Source organism: Nerophis lumbriciformis, linkage group LG05, assembly GCF_033978685.3.
Source record: "Nerophis lumbriciformis linkage group LG05, RoL_Nlum_v2.1, whole genome shotgun sequence".
Lineage (NCBI taxonomy): Eukaryota > Metazoa > Chordata > Actinopteri > Syngnathiformes > Syngnathidae > Nerophis > Nerophis lumbriciformis.
This window is the reverse complement of record NC_084552.2, coordinates 2,957,681-2,980,558: the sequence shown is the minus strand read 5'-3', so window position 1 is coordinate 2,980,558 and position 22,878 is coordinate 2,957,681. Positions and strand designations below refer to the sequence as shown.

The 22,878-nt window shown below is 36.1% G+C and overlaps 1 protein-coding gene across 1 annotated transcript in view; it reads left to right on the top strand.

Moving 5' to 3' along the window:
• foxp2 (forkhead box P2) overlaps positions 1-15,254 on the top strand; it is a 476,912-nt gene extending 461,658 nt beyond the window's left edge. The window contains exons 17-19 of the mRNA XM_061961406.1: positions 595-664; positions 936-1,231; positions 15,110-15,254. Coding sequence (XP_061817390.1) covers positions 595-664; positions 936-1,231; positions 15,110-15,254 — 511 coding nt within the window. The remainder of the gene's footprint in view (positions 1-594; positions 665-935; positions 1,232-15,109) is intronic.
• The last annotated feature ends 7,624 nt before the right edge of the window (positions 15,255-22,878 follow it).

Sequence of the window (22,878 nt, the reverse complement as noted above, 5' to 3'; positions counted from 1 at the left end):
AAAAAATTCTGAAATTACTGGGGGTTTTTTCTCCGAATCCAGCTAAATTATTGCAGAAATTGCACTTTTTAACACTTTCTAGAGTAACACTAAAAATATGTCAGATTTCCACAATATTTTTTGCACATTTACCTATTAAATTCTCGCTCAAATTGCGAATTTCCACACTTTTTAAAGTAACCCTAAGCTTGTGTCAAATTAAAAAAAAATTAAAAAAAATGTACGCACTGAATCCTACTAAATTATTTTGAAAATGGTGCTTTTTAACACTTTTTAGCGTAACCTTAAAATATATGAAAAAAAATTCTGAAATTACTTTAATTTTTTTCTCCGAATCCAGCTAAATTATTGCAGAAATTGTGCTTTTTAACACTTTTTTTAGGTAACATTAAAAATATAAAAATGTTATATTTACATGTATACTGTTTTTGGTTCTCCGCTTCAAAAACGGTCAAGTTTTGAACTGAGCTCCCGAGCAGAATTAGGTGTACCAGTTTCCTTATAAAGAGCATGTGGACAGTTTGGACAGGTGGTCCCAGCACCTGTTGTCAAGCTCTTATTGACGTTCCCTCTCTTTCTCCTCAACTCTTCCAGAAGCCCGTCACTCGTCAAGAACCTGCCCTCCAGTCTGGGCTACGGCTCAGCACTAAACGCCAGCCTCCAGGTGAGAAGCCGAGCAGAGACGCCGGCCACCCGGGTGACATTGTCCCCTGGTCCGCCTCAGATTGATCGTGGCGTGCGAGAGGGGAAGGGGGCATGGCCATGAATATTTATCCAGGCTGTCATAAATGATTTGGCTTCATTGTGTACACGCCAGCCAGGCTCATGGCGAAAATAACTAAAAATTTAATGGCGGCATATAACTTTAATGCCTAGTCGTTGGGTAAAGTTTTCAAGGGGACGAGGTCTTGTCTCTAATTTGTCTTGTCCCGCAGGCCGCCCTGGCGGAGACCACCCTCCCTCTACTGGGCACTCCCGGCCTCATGAACAGCGCACACATGGGTGGCTGCCACGGCCTCCTGGGCGGCGACCCATCCGGACTGATGGGCGGCAGTCCGCCGGGGCTGCTCGGCGGCAGCCCGCCGGGGCTCCTGGGCATCAGCCCCCATGGCACGCTGAGTGGCAGCCCCCCTAACCTGTTGCAGTCCGTCCACGATGACCTCAACGGCTCCCTGGACCACCTGGACACCAACGGACACGGCAGCCCCGGGTACTCCCCGCACAGGCACATGTAGGTTCTGCACACCCTATCATTCACACACTGACCCCCCCGCATAGAAGACCACCCCTCGGTTCTTGTTCGAGAATAAATTGCAAAATCAAGAACAATTTTCGCGGTTTCTGTGTAGGTGAGTGACTGGAAGAAAAGCTTAGACTTCACGCGGAGAGCCTGTACAGTATAACTGCCATGTCTAACTCTCTAGATTAGGGTTGCAAATATTACAACAACTCACAATTTAATTTGAAAAAATATACATAATATATATAAATATATATTTAAACATTAAAATTAAAAAAAAAAAATGAAGATTTCAATTTGATTTTGACTATTGGGGTCAAAACGGTTCTTGCAAGATATTATTCAGTTTAATAAGAATTGTTTTAGTTATATTGTAAATAGGGTTATACGGTATATCGGTATTAGTATAGTACCGCGATACTGATGAAACATATTCGGTACTATACCGCCTCTAAAAAGTACCGGTCCGGCTTAAAAAACAAACGATAAAGGTGAAGTCATAACAATGAAACGCCCTCAGGAAGAGGTCCTTTAAGACAGTGGTCCCGGGCCGCACAAGAAATATATATATATATATATATATATATATGTATATATGTATATATGTATATATATTATATATATATATATATATATATATATATATATATATATATATATATATATATATATATATATATATATATATATATATACATTTATATATATATATATATATATATATATATATATATATATAATAAAATGTATATATATATATATATATATATATATATATATAGCTAGAATTCACTGAAAGTCAAGTATTTCTTATATATATATATATATATATATATATATATGTATATATATATATATATCCATCCATTTTCTACCGCTTATTCCCTTTTGGGGTCGCGGGGGGCGCTGGAGCCTATCTCAGCTACAATCGGGCGGAAGGCGGGGTACACCCTGGACAAGTCGCCACCTCATCGCAGGGCCAACACAGATAGACAGACAACATTCACACTCACATCCACACACTAGGGCCAATTTAGTGTTGCCAATCAACTTATCCCCAGGTGCATGTCTTTATATATATATATATATATATATATATATATATATATATATATATATATATATATATACGCGACCCCAAAGGGAATAAGCGGGTTAGGGTTAGAAAAATAGTGACAGAGAATAGAACAAGGATGGACAATTCAACCCTTAACTCAACAATGAGTAGATGAGTGTTATGTGTGTGTATATGTGTAAATAAATGAACACTGAAATTCAAGTATTTCTTTTATTTATATATATATATATATATATATATATATATATAATAAAATGTATATATATATATATATATATATATATATGGCTAGAATTCACTGAAAGTCAAGTATTTCTTATATATATATATATATATATATATATATATATATATATATATATATATATATATATATATATATATATATATATATGAAATACTTGACTTGGTGAATTCTAGCTGTAAATATACTCCTCCCCTCTTAGCCCCGCCCCAACCACGCCCCGCCCCACCCCGACCACGCCCCCCCACCCCCCACCCCCAACCTCCCGAAATCGGAGGTCTCAAGGTTGGCAAGTATGTGTTAGATGTAAATATATATATATATTATATGATAAATAATATATATAAAAGAATATAATATATGACATATAAATACAAATATAAATATATATATATATATATATATCATGTAAAATAATTTGTATATTATTAATATATATGTATAATATGTATATATATATATATATGTATATATATATATATATATATATATATATATATAAATAACTACTAATAACTAATAACTAATAACTAATATAATTATATATAAAGTATATATATATATGTATAATATATATAAAAAAATATAATATATGACATATAAATACAAATATAAATATATATATATATATATATATATCATATAAAATAATTTATATATTATTAATATATATGTATGATATTTTACGTTTCATGTCCTTTACTGCGTCTGCTGAGGAAAACAATTCTGGCCCTTGGACGATGTAATTGGGGACCCCTGCCTCAGGGCGTCCACAAGTGTAATATACACACACACACACGCACACACACGCACACACACACACACACACACCATACCCCCAGGCCTTGCGGTCAGTGGGTTACGGCAAGGAGCTTGAGAGGAAAGAAGAAGGTTCGTCTAATTGTCGGACCAGCGCGTCCTCTCCTGAGAAAGGCCTTTTAAAAGGTGATGTCCTATTTAGCTTGCCGTTCCATTATTCAAAGACGGACGAGACGCTTGTCTGGAAGGAGAGAAAAAGAAAAAAAAACACACTTCTTCCATTTTGAGGTTGCGGCGGTCGTATCGGCGTCTCATGTCACGTGTCGAGAGGAAAGTCTGAAAAAGTGCACCATCTTGTCATTAAAGTTAAATAACCTAAAGGCCACTTAACACCCCACTTCAGAGAAGGAGGTACACATGTATGGACGAAACAAGCGCTCCCTTGTTCTCTTAAGGCCTACTCGGAAAGTGCATCTGTGTTGCACACATGATGGACACTGCGCGGGAAATAAAAAAAAAGGGCTTTTAAAATAATGATGTCGCTGAATATTAATGCCTCTCAGACATGAAATGTAGCTATTCATAGACGACAAGCGAGCGCCTTGTACTAAAAACCGTGACGATATTATAAATCTAACCTCGCCTTGGGGTCGTGACATCATAAAATACAACAAAAAAAAAAAAAAAAAAAAATTAAAATGCTCCAGCAACGCGGGTTAAATATGAGGCAATTAAACTAAGAAAGGGCACGAGGACACAAGGTGGGTGGGTGGACCCCGCGTACCTTCCCACTCTCAAAGTGTGGGAGGATTGGACACCAATTTGCAGGGTTGAAATCGCTTTTTTCATGTTCACTTTTACAAATGCACGCATTGTTCTAGACCAGGGGTCGGCAACCCGCGGCTCCGGAGCCGCATGCGGCTCTTTGATCACTCTGATGCGGCTCAGCATCTTACTTGCTGAACCCCCCAATTTTCCCGTGAGACTTCCGGATTTCAGTGCCTCTCGCAGAAAACTCCCGAGATTAATATTCACCGAATTTCACCCTTACGGCTATAATAAGGGCGTGTCATGATGGTACAACATATAGCGCCCTCTACAATCTGTATTAACAGAGTGCCAGACCAACACTTGTTAAACAATATAAACCTTTTGCTCTTTTGCTTGCCCATGTACGTGACAGCAAGGCATACTTGGTCAACAGCCACACAGGTTACACTGACGGTGGTCATATAAAACAACTTTAACACTCTTACTAATAATGCGCCACACTTTGAACCAAAACCAAACAAGAATGACAAACACATTTCGGGAGAACATCTGCACCTTAACACAACATAAACACAACAGAACAAACACCCAGAATCCCATGCAGCCCTGACTCTTCCGGGCTACATTATACACCCCTGCTACACCCCCCCCCCCCCCTCCTCTCCCCCCCTCCCCCTCTGTGCGTCGGTTGAGGTGGGCGGGGTTTGGTAGAGGGGGGTGTATAATGTATATATATATATATATATTAGAGATGTCCGAATTATTATATATATATATATATATATATATATATATATATATATGTATATATATATTAGAGATGTCCGAATTATCGGCCGATATTGCATTTTAACGCATTTATCGGCCGATAATTCGGACATCTCTAATATATATATATATATATATATATATATATATATATATATATATATATATATATATATATATATATATGTATATATATATATATATATATATGTATATATATATGTATATATATATATATATATATATGTATATATACATATATATATATATATATATATATATATATATATATATATATGTATATATATATATATGTATATATATGTATATGTATATATATATATATATATATGTATATGTATATATATATATATATATGTATATGTATATATATATATATATATATATGTATATGTATATATATATATATATATGTATATATATATATATATATATATATATATATATATATATATGTATATATATATATATATATATATATATATATATATATATATATATACCGGCCGATAATTCGGACATCTCTAATATATATATATATATATATATATATATATATTAGAGATGTCCGAATTATCGGCCGATAAATGCGTTAAAATGCAATATCGGAAATTATCGGTATCGTTTTTTTCATTATTGGTGTCGTTTTTTTAAATTTATTTAATTTTTTTATTTTTTATTAAATAATATACACTTTTATATATATATATATATATATATATATATATATATATATATATTAGAGGTGTCCGAAATATCGGCCGATAAATATATATATATACATACATATATATATATATACATATATATATATATATATGTGTGTGTGTGTGTACATATATATATATATATATATATATATATATATATATATATATATATATATATACTGTGTATATATATATATATATATATATATATATATATATGTACACACACACACACACACACATATATATATATATACATATATATATACTGTATATATATATATATATATATATATATATATATGGATGGATGGATGGATGGATATATATATATATATATATATATATACACGTATGTGTGTATTAATAGGGTCTATTTATTTTGACGTGAAAAAAACAACAACATCCCTGCTTTGCAAAAAAAAAAAAGTACACACACAGTAGCTCGGTTGCAAAAGATGGAAAGGATAATGCACACAAGGGCACAAAAAGAAGGCGAAAACAAAAAGTATAAAGTCGACAAAAAATGTACCATAGTAGCAATATAAAATATAACATATATGTAATATTTACATATTATACATACAGTTTATAATATATACTGATATACTATATTATTATATTATATTATATAATATATCCAATATATAACAAATCCCAATTACTATGTACAATATTATAGTATATGTAACAGCTGCAGCAAAGGCCATATAAATTATGTGGCGGGCCAGATCAGACCCCGGCCCTCGAGTTTGACCCCCTGTTGTCCCCATGTCAAGTCCCGCTTTTACCACACTATCTGTACCTTCGAAGAGTCTCTCTGGCCCCTCCCTTATTTCGCTTGTTAGGCCCCCTCCCCTCTCGCCGGTGAATTCTCCCGACGTGTCAGGAGCAACAATGTTTTGTCACCTTTGTCACGGTGGCGAGCGGCGGTGGTGGGAATCACGTCGCGCCTCCTTTTGCGTCGTTCTTCTCGTTACGGCGGCCAGATGCCGGCGACGTTCGCCGCCCCAAACATGTATCATGGCTGAAGTTGATTAACGGCAGAACCTCGCCAACGCTCTTTCCCCCCTCTTGAGGAGCGACGCACATACCCCCCCCCCGCCCCCACCACCCACGGTCCGACCCCGCATATTAACGAGCGGCTGTGCTTTCTATTAACTAGATAAAAAAGCCTCTCCTCTGCCTTTGCTCCGGGGGGCTCAGGGATGAGAAATTCTCCATTATTTATCACGTGGCCTGTCCCAACCCCCCCTCCCTTTTCATGTATTTCAACGTGGTGTCATCAGTAAACTTTTAAATGCCAAACATGTCTGAGGCAGCGCCGCTCATCGCCCCTGTTTTTCGTGCTGGTACTTACAGTCCACGCCAGGCGTCGTGTCAAATTAGCGTCTGGCAAACAACGCGCTGGATAATGCATGTCACGCCAGTTCCGTGTTTACCGTATCTCGCCAGGGAGTCCAGCCCGCCAGCATCTTTATCCCGCTCTATCTCCTCCGGGGGGGGGGGCAAGGTACAAGGTACAGACAGGTGCAACTCGCTAAATTACGAAGCTTTGAAATCCGGGCTATAGAGCGCTAGCGTTGCTTGTAGTGATGAATGAAGAAACCTTTCCAGCAGAAACGTTAGGGACGGGTATACTTCCGGTTCAAGGCACAAAACAGGAAGTACTTTTTATTTTTGTTTTTTATATTAGCCATAGATATATACCGGTACAGATTTTTTTAAATTGTTTTAGTTATATTGTAAGTCTTACAAACGTTGCTTGGAGTGATGAATGAAGAAACCTTTCCAGCAGAAACGTTAAAGACGGGTATACTTTCGGTTCAAGGCACAAAACAGGAAGTACTTTTTATTTTTATTTTTTATATTAGCCATAGATATATACCGGTACAGATTTTTTTTTTAATTGTTTTAGTTATATTGTAAATCTTACAAACGTTGCTTGGAGTGATGAATGAAGAAACCTTTTGAGCAGAACCGTTAGGAACGGGTATACTTCCGGTTCAAGGCACAAAACAGGAAGTACTTTTTATTTTTGTTTTTTATATTAGCCATAGATATATACCGGTACAGATTTTTTTTAAATTGTTTTAGTTATATTGTAAGTCTTTCAAACGTTGCTTGGAGTGATGAATGAAGAAACCTTTCGAGCAGAACCGTTCGGAACGGGTATACTTCCGGTTCAAGGCACAAAACAGGAAGTACAGTATTTTTTTTATATATTTTTTTATATTAGACAGATTATTTTGTAAACGTTTATTTACCTGCCTTAACTGTTTCCAATCGGTGCCTGTCAAACAAAACAGAAGTCACCGTCATGGACCCACTAGCTGCGGAAGCTAGCTCTCCAATCATCTAAACACTCTCAATAACTCCACGGTGACGTTTTGGTGAATTTACGAAACTGAAACAATACAAAAAGAACGCCATTGTAAGTTAATAATACTAACACGGACACTTGTAAACATGTTAGCATATTAGCTGATGCTAAGGACGCTAGCTTGATTACATTATGATAGCTTGTACAAATATGCATGAAAACACTCCTACAGACATTACACATGGGACGGTTTAGTAAGTAAGAATGGTTTTAGTTATATTGTAAAACTTTGCTTGGCGTGATGAATGAAGAATCCTCTCAGACAGAAACGCTAGGGGCAGTTATACTTCCGGTTCAAGGCACAAAACAGGAAGTACTTTTATTTTATTTTTATTTTTATTAGCCATAGATATATACCGGTACAGATTTTTTTTAAATTGTTTTAATTATATTGTAAGTCTTACAAACGTTGCTTAGAGTGATGAATGAAGAAACCTTTCCAGCAGAAACGTTAAAGACGGGTATACTTCCGGTTCAAGGCACAAAACAGGAAGTACTTTTTATTTTTGTTTTTTATATTAGCCATAGATATATACCGGTACAGATTTTATTTAAATTGTTTTAGTTAAATTGTAAGTCTTACAAACGTTGCTTGGAGTGATGAATGAAGAAACCTTTCGAGCAGAAACGTTAGGGACGGGTATACTTCCGGTTCAAGGCACAAAACAGGAAGTACTTTTTATTTTTATTTTTTATATTAGCCATAGATATATACCGGTACAGATTTTTTTTGAATTGTTTTAGTATTATTGTAAAACTTACAAACGTTGCTTGGAGTGATGAGTGAAGAAACCTTTCCAGCAGAAACGTTAAAGACGGGTATACTTCCGGTTCAAGGCACAAAACAGGAAGTACTTTTTATTTTTGTTTTTTATATTAGCCATAGATATATACCGGTACAGATTTTTTTTTAATTGTTTTAGTTATATTGTAAGTCTTACAAACGTTGCTTGGAGTGATGAATGAAGAAACCTTTCGAGCAGAACCGTTTGGAACGGGTATACTTCCGGTTCAAGGCACAAAACAGGAAGTACAGTATTTTTATTTTTATTTTTTTTTATATTAGACAGATTATTTTGTAAACGTTTATTTACCTGCCTTAACTGTTTCCAATCGGTGCATGTCAAACAAAACAGAAGTCACCGTCATGGACCCACGAGCTGCGGAAGCTAGCTCTCCAATCATCTAAACACTCTCAATAACTCCACGGTGACGTTTTGGTGAATTTACGAAACTGAAACAATACAAAAAGAACGCCATTGTAAGTTAATAATACTAACACGGACACTTGTAAACATGTTAGCATATTAGCTGATGCTAAGGACGCTAGCTTGATTACATTATGATAGCTTGTACAAATATGCATGAAAACACTCCTACAGACATTACACATGGGACGGTTTAGTAAGTAAGAATGGTTTTAGTTATATTGTAAAACTTTGCTTGGCGTGATGAATGAAGAATCCTCTCAGACAGAAACGCTAGGGGCAGTTATACTTCCGGTTCAAGGCACAAAACAGGAAGTACTTTTATTTTATTTTAATTTTTATTAGCCATAGATATATACCGGTACAGATTTTTTTTAAATTGTTTTAATTATATTGTAAGTCTTACAAACGTTGCTTAGAGTGATGAATGAAGAAACCTTTCCAGCAGAAACGTTAAAGACGGGTATACTTCCGGTTCAAGGCACAAAACAGGAAGTACTTTTTATTTTTGTTTTTTATATTAGCCATAGATATATACCGGTACAGATTTTATTTAAATTGTTTTAGTTAAATTGTAAGTCTTACAAACGTTGCTTGGAGTGATGAATGAAGAAACCTTTCCAGCAGAAACGTTAAAGACGGGTATACTTTCGGTTCAAGGCACAAAACAGGAAGTACTTTTTATTTTTATTTTTTATATTAGCCATAGATATATACCGGTACAGATTTTTTTTAAATTGTTTTAGTATTATTGTAAAACTTACAAACGTTGCTTGGAGTGATGAGTGAAGAAACCTTTCCAGCAGAAACGTTAAAGACGGGTATACTTCCGGTTCAAGGCACAAAACAGGAAGTACTTTTTATTTTTGTTTTTTATATTAGCCATAGATATATACCGGTACAGATTTTTTTTTTTATTGTTTTAGTTATATTGTAAGTCTTACAAACGTTGCTTGGAGTGATGAATGAAGAAACCTTTCAAGCAGAACCGTTAGGAACGGGTATACTTCCGGTTCAAGGCACAAAACAGGAAGTACTTTTTATTTTTGTTTTTTATATTAGCCATAGATATATACCGGTACAGATTTTTTTTAAATTGTTTTAGTTATATTGTAAGTCTTACAAACGTTGCTTGGAGTGATGAATGAAGAAACCTTTCAAGCAGAACCGTTAGGAACGGGTATACTTCCGGTTCAAGGCACAAAACAGGAAGTACTTTTTATTTTTATTTTTTATATTAGCCATAGATATATACCGGTACAGATTTTTTTTTAAATTGTTTTAGTTATATTGTAAATCTTACAAACGTTGCTTGGAGTGATGAATGAAGAAACCTTTTGAGCAGAACCGTTAGGAACGGGTATACTTCCGGTTCAAGGCACAAAACAGGAAGTACTTTTTATTTTTATTTTTTATATTAGCCATAGATATATACCGGTACAGATTTTTTTTAAATTGTTTTAGTTATATTGTAAGTCTTACAAACGTTGCTTGGAGTGATGAATGAAGAAACCTTTTGAGCAGAACCGTTAGGAACGGGTATACTTCCGGTTCAAGGCACAAAACAGGAAGTACTTTTTATTTTTGTTTTTTATATTAGCCATAGATATATACCGGTACAGATTTTTTTTTATTGTTTTAGTTATATTGTAAGTCTTACAAACGTTGCTTGGAGTGATGAATGAAGAAACCTTTCGAGCAGAACCGTTAGGAACGGGTATACTTCCGGTTCAAGGCACAAAACAGGAAGTACAGTATTTTTTTTAATTTTTTTTTTTATATTAGACAGATTATTTTGTAAACGTTTATTTACCTGCCTTAACTGTTTCCAATCGGTGCCTGTCAAACAAAACAGAAGTCACCGTCATGGACCCACTAGCTGCGGAAGCTAGCTCTCCAATCATCTAAACACTCTCAATAACTCCACGGTGACGTTTTAGTGAATTTACGAAACTGAAACAATACAAAAAGAACGCCATTGTAAGTTAATAATACTAACACGGACACTTGTAAACATGTTAGTATATTAGCTGATGCTAAGGACGCTAGCTTGATTACATTATGATAGCTTGTACAAATATGCATGAAAACACTCCTACAGACATTACACATGGGACGGTTTAGTAAGTAAGAATGGTTTTAGTTATATTGTAAAACTTTGCTTGGCGTGATGAATGAAGAATCCTCTCAAACAGAAACGCTAGGGGCAGTTATACTTCCGGTTCAAGGCACAAAACAGGAAGTACTTTTTTTTTTTTTTTGATATTAGCCATAGATATATACCGGTACAGATTTTTTTAAAATTGTTTTAGTTATATTGTAAAACTTACAAACGTTGCTGGGAGTGATGAATGAAGAAACCTTTCCAGCAGAAACGTTAGGAACGGGTATACTTCCGGTTCAAGGCACAAAACAGAAATTACAGTACTTAAATTGTATTTCTTTTAAATATTAGCCGCAGATATATACCGGTACAGATTATTTTGTAAATGTTTATTTACGTACCTTCACTGTTTCCAAACGGTGCCTGTCAAACAAAACAGAAGTCACCGTCGTGGTCCCACTAGCTGCAGAAGCTAGTTCTCCAATCAGCTAAACAGACTCAGTAACTCCATGGTGACGTTTTGGTGAATTTACAAAACTGAAACAATACAAAAAGAACGCCATTGTAAGTTAATAATACTAACACAGACACTTGTAAATATGTTAGCATATTAGCTGATGCTAAGGACGCTAGCTTGATTACATTATGATAGCTTGTACAAATATGCATGAAAACACTCCTACAGACATTACACATGGGACGGTTTAGTAAGTAAGAATGGTTTTAGTTATATTGTAAAACTTTGCTTGGCGTGATGAATGAAGAATCCTCTCAAACAGAAACGCTAGGGGCAGTTATACTTCCAGTTCAAGGCACAAAACAGGTCGTACAGTATTAAGGCCGCACCCACCAAATTTAAATTTAATTTAAGTTAGACAAGCAAGTAATATACAATGATTAATCAGGATTCATCTTAAAGTGTGATTAACCTAATCAAAAATAATCATCCAAAAATATTTTCTGGCAATGGGTAGGTAGGGATTTTTTTGGCACCGACCGAATCCCGCACCATTTTTACGTAAACTCTAACTTGGTGATCACTCCAACAGCACTGAGAGCTTCTCGGCCAAACTACCTCTAAGTAATGTTGCAATTTTTGATTTTTTTTTGGTTGGATTGATTGATTTTCAATGCCAACAAAGAGATTGACCGGGGGAATAAAGGCCCCGCTTTTCCAAAAAAGGCGCTAGCTTGATGCTAATATACACTAGCTTTGCTATTGCCCTGCCAATGATTAGCATTAGCGATTTCACATGGCGATTTCAACACCTGCAAATGTGTTAATGAAAACTACAACTAAGATGCTCGTTGCAATGAGTACAATACTTACCGTATCAACACTTTTTAGGGCACAAGAAAACACACCATAAACTGTGCACTTGGACGTGCTGCTGTAATTGCAATTTAATGTCATATTTGCCAATGATAAAATGATGACAATAAAGCACAATATAACAGTTAAAATCAGCTCATTTTCATATCAGATTTTCTTAACAAAAACAATTAAATGTTTTAACACACACAAAAGTACTTAAAAGAATTTTAAGCACCGGTAGCGATTCCCAGGTGCTGGAAATTTAAAATGTGAAAGGTACTGTTGCGTCGACCAGCTCTTCTTCCCAGGGAATCTAAGTTTTTTTTTTTTTTTTTTTTTTTTTTTTTTTTTTTTAAAATTAAATCAACATAGAAAAAAACACACGATACACTTTCAACTAGTGCATCAACCCAAAAAAAAAACCCTCCCTCCCCCATTCACACCCACACACACCCACTCACACAAAAGGGGTTACTTCTTTCTGCCATCAATACTCTGGTTCCCACAACATGGACAACACTTCTGCAAGGGACACAGTCCCTGAAGCACACTTGATTGTTTGTGCTGCTGGTCCACTAACATTTTCATTTTAATTACTATATATATTTTTTTCTCCCTTATGTAATTATTTTTATATTGTTTACTTTCCTTTTTATCCAAGAAAATATTTATTTATCTTATCTATAAAAAAAAAAAAAAAAAGGAAAGAAAGGACCTTATCTTCACCAGACCTGGTTGTAAATGAAATTAGCTTCGTTTAAAGGTTGTTGTTTTTTTAAAACCAGGTCCAGTCCAGATAATGTCCAAGTCGGGTCCAGCAACACACACCTTCATTCATGTACACTGAGAAAAAAAAAATAATAATAAAAAAATTTTTTGGAACACAACAGATTGCATATAATCTATAAACAAAATTACATTTTCAAAAAAAAAACAAAAAAAAAAAGTATGTACAGAATCTAAGTTACTGGTTCTTTCGATGACATATATGCTGAGTAAGAAGGACCATCAAGACAGAATAGGAATATTATCAAGTTTTACTGAAATTTCAAGAGATCAACTTAACCAATACATTCATATCGGCTACTCTAGTTGATCTGACACTCAAACGGAAGAGCCAACTTCTTGCACACAAAGAAAACCCCCACCTCTCCCTCTCACATACTTGCCAACCTTGAGACCTCCGATTTCGGGAGGTGGGGGGTGGAGGGTGGCGGAGGGCGTGGTTGGGGTGGGGGCGTGGTTAAGAGGGGAGGAGTATATTTACAGCTAGAATTCACCAAGTCAAGTATTTCACACATATATATATATATATATATATATATATATATATATATATATATATATATATATATATATATATATATATATATATATATATATATATATATTGAAGTCAAGTCAAGTATTTCACATATATATCTATATATATATAGATGTATATGTATGTACATATATTGCGCTCTACCACGGTATCGAGCACTATTTTTTGGATAATCTTATTAAGACATATATATATATATATATATATATATATATATATATATATATATATATATATATATATATATATATATATATAGAAATACTTGACTTGGTAAAGTCAAGTCAAGTATTTCACATATATATCTATATATATATAGATGTATATGTATGTACATATATTGCGCTCTACCACGGTATCGAGCACTATTTTTTGGATAATCTTATTAAGACATATATATATATATTATATATATATATATATATATATATATATATATATATATATATATATATATCTCATGCATATGCATGTACAGTAGAGGGCAGTATTGTCCTGTTTAAGAGTGTCACAACTTTGCTGTTTACGACAGACGAACTGCTTTACGGTAGACAAAACGTGACTGCTGTTGTTATGTGTTGTTGCCACGCTGGGAGGACGTTAATGAAACTGCCTAACAATAAACCTGGAGGGGGCGTGGCCTCCAGCTCCGCCAGATTTTCGGGAGATTTTCGGGAGAAAATTTGTCCCGGGAGGTTTTCGGGAGAGGCGCTGAATTTCGGGAGGGTTGACAAGTATGGCCTCTCGCAACACTGATAAGGAAGAAGCGGGGGGGTGTATTCACATTCCCATGGTCAAGACACTAAACAGACCTCTGAAGACAAAGAGAAACTGGTAGAATGCACAAAGGAAAAGTACTAGATGTTCCAAACATGGCCATGAATAAAGAAAGAACTCTTAAACATATGTATTCTCCACAGTACCCATTATTGTTTAAATCCGTGATTCTCAAATTAATAATAGTGGTACGCCAAAGAATTACTTAATTGAATATTCAAACACAGTGTTACTGTTCAAACTGTGGCCAAATAATTGGTATACCTTATTTTTAATGAATAGTTAGGTCATTGTGGCGGTATTTGGTGAAAAAGGTTTGAGAACCACTGGACCACAGAGGCGGTGACAACCGGTGGCCTGTGGCTGCACGAGGGGAGGAACTAACCAAACGTGCGGTTGTGTGACAGGATGGCCGTGCACGTGAAGGAGGAGCCTCTTCACATGGACGACGACGACTGCCCCATGTCGCTGGTGACGACGGCCAATCACAGTCCAGAGCTGGACGACGACCGGGAGCTGGAGGAAGGGAACTTATCAGAAGACCTGGAGTGACTGCGTTTGATTTTTTTTTTTTTTTTTTTTTTTTTTTTTTTTTTTTTTTTTTTTTTTTGCTATCCCTTCAGCCCAGACTTGGAAAAAAAAAAAAAAAAAAAAAAACAAGAAAAAAGTACTCCGACATCCGCCGACTCTCCTTTTTGTCTTTTGTTTCCCCCTCTCTCTGTCCCTCTCACCACTGGGACTATTTATTGAGCATGCATCCGGATGGTCGCAAAAAAAACTGATCCAAGATAGCCGCTACAGGATGATAGACTCACCGATGGATGGATGGATGGATGGATGGATGGATGGAAGGAGGGAGGAAACAAATGCCGTCAAAACCAAAACAAAAAAAAACCAACAAAGGACCACATTTTTAGTCACAGTAGTTTTTGATGTCTAGAGACAATTGCTGGTTGGAATCATCAGTTATGACTATTTTTGTTCCTCATATCACCGACTGTAAATGCCATCCCCTCAATCACAGAGTACAACAACAACAACAACAACAACAACAAAAACTGTCCTCCTCCTCACCTCCACCTTCTAGAAGCTTTGTCTCCGTGCACGCAGTCACAGGCAACAGCTGGAAACCAAAGCCCTCGCTAGCAAAGGCCAATAATCGCTAATGATTATTATTATTATTATTATTATTATTATTATTATGATCAACACCCGACACAAAGACGCCACTTTAACCAAGAAGAAGAAGCTCAAAAAAAAAAACTACCTTTGAAGACCTCTGGGATTGTGTTGTGTCCGTGGAGACGGAAGTGATGAAGAAGAGGAGCTCGGGAGTCAAAGTGGATCATAACCAAAACAAAAAATATTTGTGCAGAATCGTCGTGTCGCTGTCCTTTGTTTTTTTTTTTTAAGCCTCATTTTTCTGTCGTTTGAGTTGACGAGCTGGTGAAAATGTGATGTCACCGACTGAAAACACCAAACATGACACCAATGTCTAGCAAAGCCAAATAGTACTCAAAGCGGAAATACTACTACTAATAACACTGCTAATGACTATAGCCATGTCAGAAAGGGGAACCTTTTCTAGTTGATGCGTGCGCTCTTTTTGTTGCCGGGGGCGACGGGCGTCAATCTGGGAAAACGTGTCGTGGCTTTAACGCGCATTTCTTGTTTCCGGGGAAACCAAAGTTACACAAAATTCTGCCTCCTTAGAAGAGAATACACGACATCTCACGGGGATTTCTGTAGGATTTTGTACTAAAAATGATTTGTTTTTACGCCAGGCCAAACTCTGTGTTACATGTCGGCCATCTTTGTGGAGTACTTTGTAACGTGTCGGCCATCTTTGTGGAGTAACATGTCGGCCATCTTTGTGGAGTACTTTATAACATGTTTGTGGAGTACTTTATAACATGTTTGTGGAGTACTTTATAACATGTTTGTGGAGTACTTTATAACATGTCGGCCATCTTTGTGGAGTACTTTGTAACATGTCGGCCATCTTTGTGGAGTACTTTGTAACATGTTTGTGGAGTACTTTATAACATGTTTGTGGAGTACTTTAGAACATGTTTGTGGAGTACTTTATAACATGTTTGTGGAGTACTTTATAACATGTCGGCCATCTTTGTGGAGTACTTTGTAACATGTCGGCCATCTTTGTGGAGTACTTTACAACATGTTTGTGGAGTACTTTATAACATGTTTGTGGAGTACTTTATAACATGTCGGCCATCTTTGTGGAGTACTTTGTAACATGTCGGCCATCTTTGTGGAGTACTTTATAACATGTCGGCCATCTTTGTGGAGTACTTTGTAACATGTCGGCCATCTTTGTGGAGTACTTTACAACATCTTTGTGGAGTACTTTATAACATGTTTGTGGAGTACTTTATAACATGTCGGCCATCTTTGTGGAGTACTTTGTAACATGTCGGCCATCTTTGTGGAATACTTTTTAACATGTTTGTGGAGTACTTTATAACATGTTTGTGGAGTACTTTATAACATGTTTGTGGAGTACTTTATAGCATGTTTGTGGAGTACTTTGTAACATGTCTGCCATCTTTGTGCAGTAACATGTCGGCCATGTTTGTGGAGTACTTTGTAACATGTTTGTGGAGTACTTTGTGACATGTCTGCCATCTTTGTGCAGTAACATGTCGGCCATGTTTGTGGAGTACTTTATAACATGTTTGTGGAGTACTTTATAACATGTTTGTGGAGTACTTTATAACGTGTCGGCCATCTTTGTGGAGTACTTTATAACATGTCGGCCATGTTTGTGGAGTACTTTGTAACATGTCGGCCATCTTTGTGGAGTACTTTATATCATGTTTGTGGAGTACTTTATAACATGTTTGTGGAGTACTTTGTAACATGTTTGCCATCTTTGTGCAGTACTTTGTAACATGTCGGCCATCTTTGTGCAGTAACATGTCGACCTTGTTTGTGGAGTACTTTGTAACATGTCGGGCAATCTTTGTGGAGTACTTTATAACATGTTTGTGGAGTACTTTATAACATGTCGGCCATGTTTGTGGAGTACTTTGTAACGTGTCGGCCATCTTTGTGGAGTAACATGTCGGCCATCTTTGTGGAGTACTTTGTAACATGTTTGTGGAGTACTTTATAACATATTTGTGGAGTACTTTGTAACATGTCTACCATCTTTGTGGAGTACTTTACAATATGTCGGCCATCTTTGTGGAGTACTTTATAACATGTCTGCCATCTTTGTAGAGTAACATGTCGGCCATGTTTTTGGAGTACTTTGTAACATGTCGGCCATGTTTGTGGAGTACTTTATAACATGTCGGCCATCTTTGTAGAGTACTTTACAACATGTTTGTGGAGTACTTTATTACATGTTTGTGGAGTACTTTATAACATGTTTGAGGAGTACTTTATAACATGTTTGTGGAGTACTTTATAACATGTCGGCCATCTTTGTGGAGTAACATGTCGGCCATGTTTTTGGAGTACTTTGTAACATGTCGGCCATGTTTGTGGAGTACTTTATAACATGTTTGTGGAGTACTTTATAACATGTCGGCCATCTTTGTAGAGTACTTTATAACATGTTTGTGGAGTACTTTATAACATGTTTGAGGAGTACTTTATAACATGTTTGTGGAGTACTTTATAACATGTCGGCCATCTTTGTGGAGTACTTTACAAAATGTTTGTGGAGTACTTTATAACATGTCGGCCATCTTTGTAGAGTACTTTATAACATGTTTGTGGAGTACTTTATAACATGTTTGAGGAGTACTTTATAACATGTTTGTGGAGTACTTTATAACATGTCGGCCATCTTTGTGGAGTACTTTACAACATGTTTGTGGAGTACTTTTTAACATGTCGGCCATGTTTGTGGAGTACTTTACAACATGTTTGTGGAGTACTTTATAACATGTCGGCCATGTTTGTGGAGTACTTTACAATATGTTTGTGGAGTACTTTATAACATGTTTGTAGAGTACTTTATAACATGTCGGCCATCTTTGTGGAGTACTTTATAACATGTTTGTTTAGTACTTTATAACATGTCCGCCATCTTTGTGGAGTACTTTATAATATGTTTGTGGAGTACTTTATAACATGTCGGCCATGTTTGTGGAGTACTTTATAACATGTCGGCCATGTTTGTGGAGTACTTTACAATATGTTTGTGGAGTACTTTATAACATGTTTGTAGAGTACTTTATAACATGTCGGCCATGTTTGTGGAGTACTTTATAACATCTTTGTGGAGTACTTTATAACATGTTTGTTTAGTACTTTATAACGTGTCAGCCATCTTTGTGGAGTACTTTATAACATGTTTGTGGAGTACTTTATAACATGTCGGCCATCTTTGTGGAGTACTTTATAACATGTTTGTGGAGTACTATATAACATGTCGGCCATCTTTGTTTAGTACTTTATAACATGTTTGTTTAGTACTTTATAACATGTCGGCCATGTTTGTGGAGTACTTTATAACATGTTTGTTTAGTACTTTATAACATGTCGGCCATGTTTGTGGAGTACTTTATAACATGTTTGTTTAGTACTTTATAACATGTCGGCCATCTTTGTGGAGTACTTTATAACATGTTTGTTTAGTACTTTATAACATGTCGGCCATGTTTGTGGAGTACTTTATAACATGTTTGTGGAGTACTTTATAACATGTCGGCCATCTTTGTGGAGTACTTTATAACATGTCGGCCATCTTTGTGGAGTACTTTATAACATGTTTGTGGAGTACTTTATATCATGTTTGTGGAGTACTTTATAACATGTCGGCCATCTTTGTGGAGTACTTTATAACATGTTTGTTTAGTACTTTATAACATGTCGGCCATCTTTGTGGAGTACTTTATAACATGTTTGTGGAGTACTTTATAACATGTTTGTTTAGTACTTTATAACATGTCGGCCATGTTTGTGGAGTACTTTATAACATGTCGGCCATCTTTGTGGAGTACTTTATAACATGTTTGTGGAGTACTTTATATCATCTTTGTGGAGTACTTTATAACATGTTTGTGGAGTACTTTATAACATGTTTGTGGAGTACTTTATAACATGTTTGTGGAGTACTTTATAACATGTCGGCCATCTTTGTGGAGTACTTTATAACATGTCGGCCATCTTTGTGGAGTACTTTATAACATGTTTGTGGAGTACTTTATATCATGTTTGTGGAGTACTTTATAACATGTTTGTGGAGTACTTTATAACATGTTTGTGGAGTACTTTGTAACATGTCTGCCATCTTTGTGCAGTAACATGTCGGCCATGTTTGTGGAGTACTTTGTAACATGTCGGCCATCTTTGTGGAGTACTGTATAATATGTTTGTGGACTACTTTATAACGTGTCGGCCATCTTTGTGGAGTACTTTAAAACATGTCGGCCATGTTTGTGGAGTACTTTATAACATGTTTGTGGAGTACTTTATAACATGTTTGTGGAGTACTTTATAACATGTCGGCCATCTTTGTGGAGTACTTTGTAACATGTCGGCCATCTTTGTGGAGTACTTTATAACATGGCGGCCATCTTTGTGAAGTACTTTATAACATTTTTGTGGAGTACTTTATAACATGTCCGCCATGTTTGTGGAGTACTTTGTAACATGTTGGCCATCTTGATGGAGTAACATGTCAGCCATGTTTGTGGAGTACTTTATAACATGTCGGCCATGTTTGTGGAGTACTTTATAACATGTTGGCCATGTTTGTGAAGTACTTACCATTGTCCTGACGTGTTTATGGAATACTTTAACATTCTGTCGGACATATTTGTTTAACAACATGTCCTTCATGTTCGTGGGATACTGTGTCAACATGTCCACCAAGTTTAAAGGAGAAATAGCTTTTTTTTTTTAAATGTTGCCTATCATTCACAAGAACACATTTTCCTTTTTTTTAAATGCATTCTAACTCGTAATTAAAGGCTAGCAAAAGTCAGCTAACAATGGAACTAATGTTAGTTTCTCTATTCCGCCTATAAAGGAATTTAATAAAACACCTCCATCAAGGTGTTTTATACACATTGTAAGTATATATGTATAATATAGTAACCGGCATATTCATAATATGTAATATTTACGTATTTTGGTTCATTTTAAGCATACGGCGGACTTTTAATTTCACAGACTCATCACAATGTTTGCTTATGTTGCAGTATTGCTAAATGCTGAGCAAGAAATACAAACTAGGAACATAATAAAACAATCACTTACTGTACAATGGAGGCCGACTGTTGGGATGTTTACTAACTTTCACCAACTCAGAGGCAATGCAGCAGCTCACCGGCTAAATATGTCAATATAGCAGCATAAGCGAGTTAGCTCTCTGTGATCGCGGCACCACTAAAAATAGCGCTTATAATAATATTGCTAATACCTGGTTAATATTCAGGTCACAAAATGTAAATAAAGTATTGTTGGCATTTTTTGGATGTTTTTTTTAGAGGGCTTTATGGACGGAATAGTATACACTCATTAGCTGCATTGTTAGCCACCTCGTACTTGCTGTATTTTATGACTTAGAATGCATTAAAAAAACAAACATATGTGTTCTTGTCTTATATAAGGATTGTGAATGATATGTACAATTCCAAAAAAAGGTATTTAACACGTCGGCCATGTTTAAGGAATACGTTGCAACATGTCCGCTATTGAGCGTTCCAAATATTCTGTATTTGTGGAATATTTAGCAACATAATGTGATTGTTTTCCCCCGTATTGGAGATGTGTTTCATCAGGCATACAGTAGGGAAGGGATTCATATGGCCCCATTCCTGGGTGGATCTCACGTGAGAGGAAGAGAGGGGGGGGAAGGGGGGTTAATCACTTTGCAACGCAGTCTACTGAAAAAGATGGAAAGCGACACTCTACATAGCAACTGAATTGCCACAAAATTTTAAGATATTCATCACTCTACTGCCAAAGTGGATTCGTCACGTTTCATGCGTCAGGTAAACCTTGAAGAATGGGGCCATATGAATCCCCGTATTTGTGAAACCTCTTGCAACATTTTGGCCATGTTTTTTTTCGGGTTTGGGTTTGTGTACGATTTCCTACAAAAATTCTCGCGGGATTGCTCGTTCGCGAGCGTAGTTTGTGATCTGCTCGCGTTCCGGTGACAGCAACGAGCTGCAGAACAACGCACGCCGTCAAAGAGCCGCGACGCGTCGGCCTGCTAACAACCAAAGCGGAAAAAAAAAACACGCCGCACAAGCTCGCCAAACAAGCATTTAGCTTTGAGAACCGACACGTGCTGGTATTACGTCTGCTAACGGAGGGGGATAAAAAAACCTCAGTCAACAGAAGGACTCGTTTAATAATCGCACCAAATAAAACGGATGTTATGTCTTTAACAAAAAAAAAAAAGGGTTCTCCCACTTGTTCCCAAAAATAATAACAAAAGGCTTTGTGAAAGCTTCTACCTCTGCACAACACGTTCCGAACAATTACGACAGATCCGACGTTTACATTCCTCGCGTCAAGATGCGGAGGATTTGCATCGTAATCCGACATTTGTAGAGTGATGATGTATACAGTAGATTACCTGTGAGGGAATATTGTGTTTTAAACATGCATGTCAGAAAAAAAAAATAAACGAGAAAAAAAAAAAAAAAAATTTGGTGGAGAGAGGAAGCGAAATAGAACGGAGGGAGAAAGTGCTAACAGTGCATAGGAGTGCATTACCTCAGAGTTTGGGGAGGGTCAGCCACAGAATGCATATTACCTGTAGATTTGCATGGGTTTTGTATAAATGAAGTCAGAAAAAAAAAGTCTAAAATAGTTTGCTTGCACATAATACCAGAAAGACCTCCAGAAAACTTGCTCCTCCCCTAGATTTTAGGATCTGTCTGGTTTTTTCTGGGGTTCATTTTGTCTGTAATTTTGATAACTGTGCATACTTATGTAAAGAAGGAAAAAAAAAAAGAAAAAAAAAAACCCCGATGTCGGTGGACCCATACACTTACCAGACTTTTTACTAAAGACCAGGAGGAGGAAAACTAAATTCTGTGTTTCTTTTACCTGAATTTGTACCGTTTCACTCTCATGGCTCGCTAAGACTAGCAAACCTGCTTTTTTCTTGCATCGGCTTTGCGTAGCTGTAAGGCTTTAACCTAACGTGTGTATTTATTGCTTGTACCTCTGTGCATACTTT